Source organism: Pararge aegeria, chromosome 10 (genome assembly GCF_905163445.1).
Source record: "Pararge aegeria chromosome 10, ilParAegt1.1, whole genome shotgun sequence".
Lineage (NCBI taxonomy): Eukaryota > Metazoa > Arthropoda > Insecta > Lepidoptera > Nymphalidae > Pararge > Pararge aegeria.
In genome coordinates, this window is record NC_053189.1 from 12,327,688 (window position 1) to 12,329,574 (window position 1,887).

The 1,887-nt window shown below is 36.7% G+C and overlaps 1 protein-coding gene across 1 annotated transcript; it reads left to right on the forward strand.

Annotated features, from left to right (window-relative positions):
* The first annotated feature begins 1,298 nt into the window (after positions 1–1,298).
* Positions 1,299–1,601, forward strand: LOC120627051. The gene has a single exon (XM_039894890.1). The coding sequence runs from the start codon at positions 1,299–1,301 to the stop codon at positions 1,599–1,601; it is 303 nt and encodes a 100-aa protein (XP_039750824.1).
* Positions 1,602–1,887: the final 286 nt, after the last annotated feature.

Consider the following 1,887-nt stretch of genomic DNA (forward strand, 5'->3'; position numbering starts at 1 on the left):
TTGTAATAGTTACTGTACTGATTTGGCTACTTTACTATAACATATACTAAATAGGCAGATAGGCTTATTCTCTATGATTTCAAAATTATACTTACGCATGAAATGAATTTTGAGGTGGCGTCAACTTTTTCAAAGCACATTAAGTAGGGCATCTCTTTCCTAGGACTGTCGAGTTTGACGTTACAAATTGCATTTACTAATATGATACGATTTAAATTTCATAGAGAATCTTTTGACCCTTATTGATTGTTGTAAGCGATTTAAGCTGTTCTGCATTACCTACCTATAATTTCAAATAAAGTATACATCCGTATTTAGTTTTTTAAAAATAAAGATAACCTAAAAAAATTGGCAACTTTAACTAATTGTAATGAGTTGAAATCGGACGTTCAGAACTTAAAGAACCATAGGTTAATAATAGAGCTACTTTTAATCTATGGTACAAAACATTCACGTAGGTTGTAGGCAAGAAATTTTTTATATCTTATTTTACCTCCAATGCATCGAAAATTTAGTAAAGAATTTTTTACCAGCATAAATGTCGAAGAAGCCATAGTGGACGTTATAACTTACTTAAAATTAAACGTTGCGTAACCAAATTTATAAGAGAGTAAAGAGAATCAAGTAAACAGAGCAGAAAATCTTCACTGTACCGCGACTTTACCAAGCTTTCTAGATCTCCGAAGCGTAGGCCATCAGCCCTTTAGCTCTCTGCAAAACAATATAAACAAGGGAGAAGGGAGGGTCTTGTTAAACTGGATCTGTCTGTCAATGTGTGAGTGGGGTGAGTACGTTATACAGGTGTTCTTTGAATGTGTGGTATTTTGGTGCACCACCGAAATATAAAGAAACGATGGACAGTTAATAAGAAAATTTCATTTCAGTTTTCTCTACAACGGTTTAATGTTCTAATTAGTTAATTGTCTAAGAGACAAGATATATTGGTAGTAAAGCTTTCTGAGACAGAGCTTGTTCGGGGAAGTACTACCGCTATACCTATTTCTGCCTCAAAGCAGCATTGTTGCAATGCTGTGCGTCCCGGTGTGATTACAAGCACATTAGGCTTGTCACCTACGCCTCAGGTGATGGACACATGGCAGCATATTACTGGCAGAGTTCCTTGCATGTCTTGTTTATAGGCGATGGCTGTGAATGTAGATGGGCCATTTACTATGTCCATATTACAACTATCATCTTAAAAAATTTTTTTTTTCAATTGCATAATAACAATTTTTATCAGAAAAATAAAATACGAAGCTGCACGATCACCTCTGCTCTATGGGTCCGAATGCTCGGGAATGAGGAAGAGCGACGAACAGAAAATACATGTTACTGAAATGAAGATGTTGCGCTGGGTGGAAATACAGCATAAGATGCAGGAGGGCCGATTACGCTGTTACGGGCATATAATGCGTAGAGACAAAAGCTACACGACACAGCGAGTAATGGTTATAGATGAAGGCAAAAGAGGTAGAGGTCGCCCACTTATCACCTGGACTAGAACCGTTTTCAATGGCATGAAAACTCCGGGCCTAACACCAGAAATGACACAAGACCGTATTAAATGGCGGACAAGTATCAGGAGGGCCGACCCCAAATAGGGAAAGCGCCAGGAGAATGATGAATCAGAAAAAAAAAATAGGTGTCTTGACAATTTTAACATCGGTAATATTATTATAACTCGCGTATGGAAAAAGCAAAAGTAGATAGACGCTGCTATACACATTCGATTTAGATGACTTTCGTACCTCTAGTATGCCCTATCTACCTACCTTTATTCATGTTTTTTGGTAAACTAAATATCAGATATCAATTTTGTACTAACGTAACCTATAAGATCTTTTCACTTTATATTCTACTTCCTAAAAATGCACACAAGAACAATGG

Bases quoted from the DNA above. Each gene is read 5' to 3' on its own strand.
- LOC120627051 (XM_039894890.1), top strand. From the start codon at position 1,299: ATGAGGAAGAGCGACGAACAGAAAATACATGTTACTGAAATGAAGATG.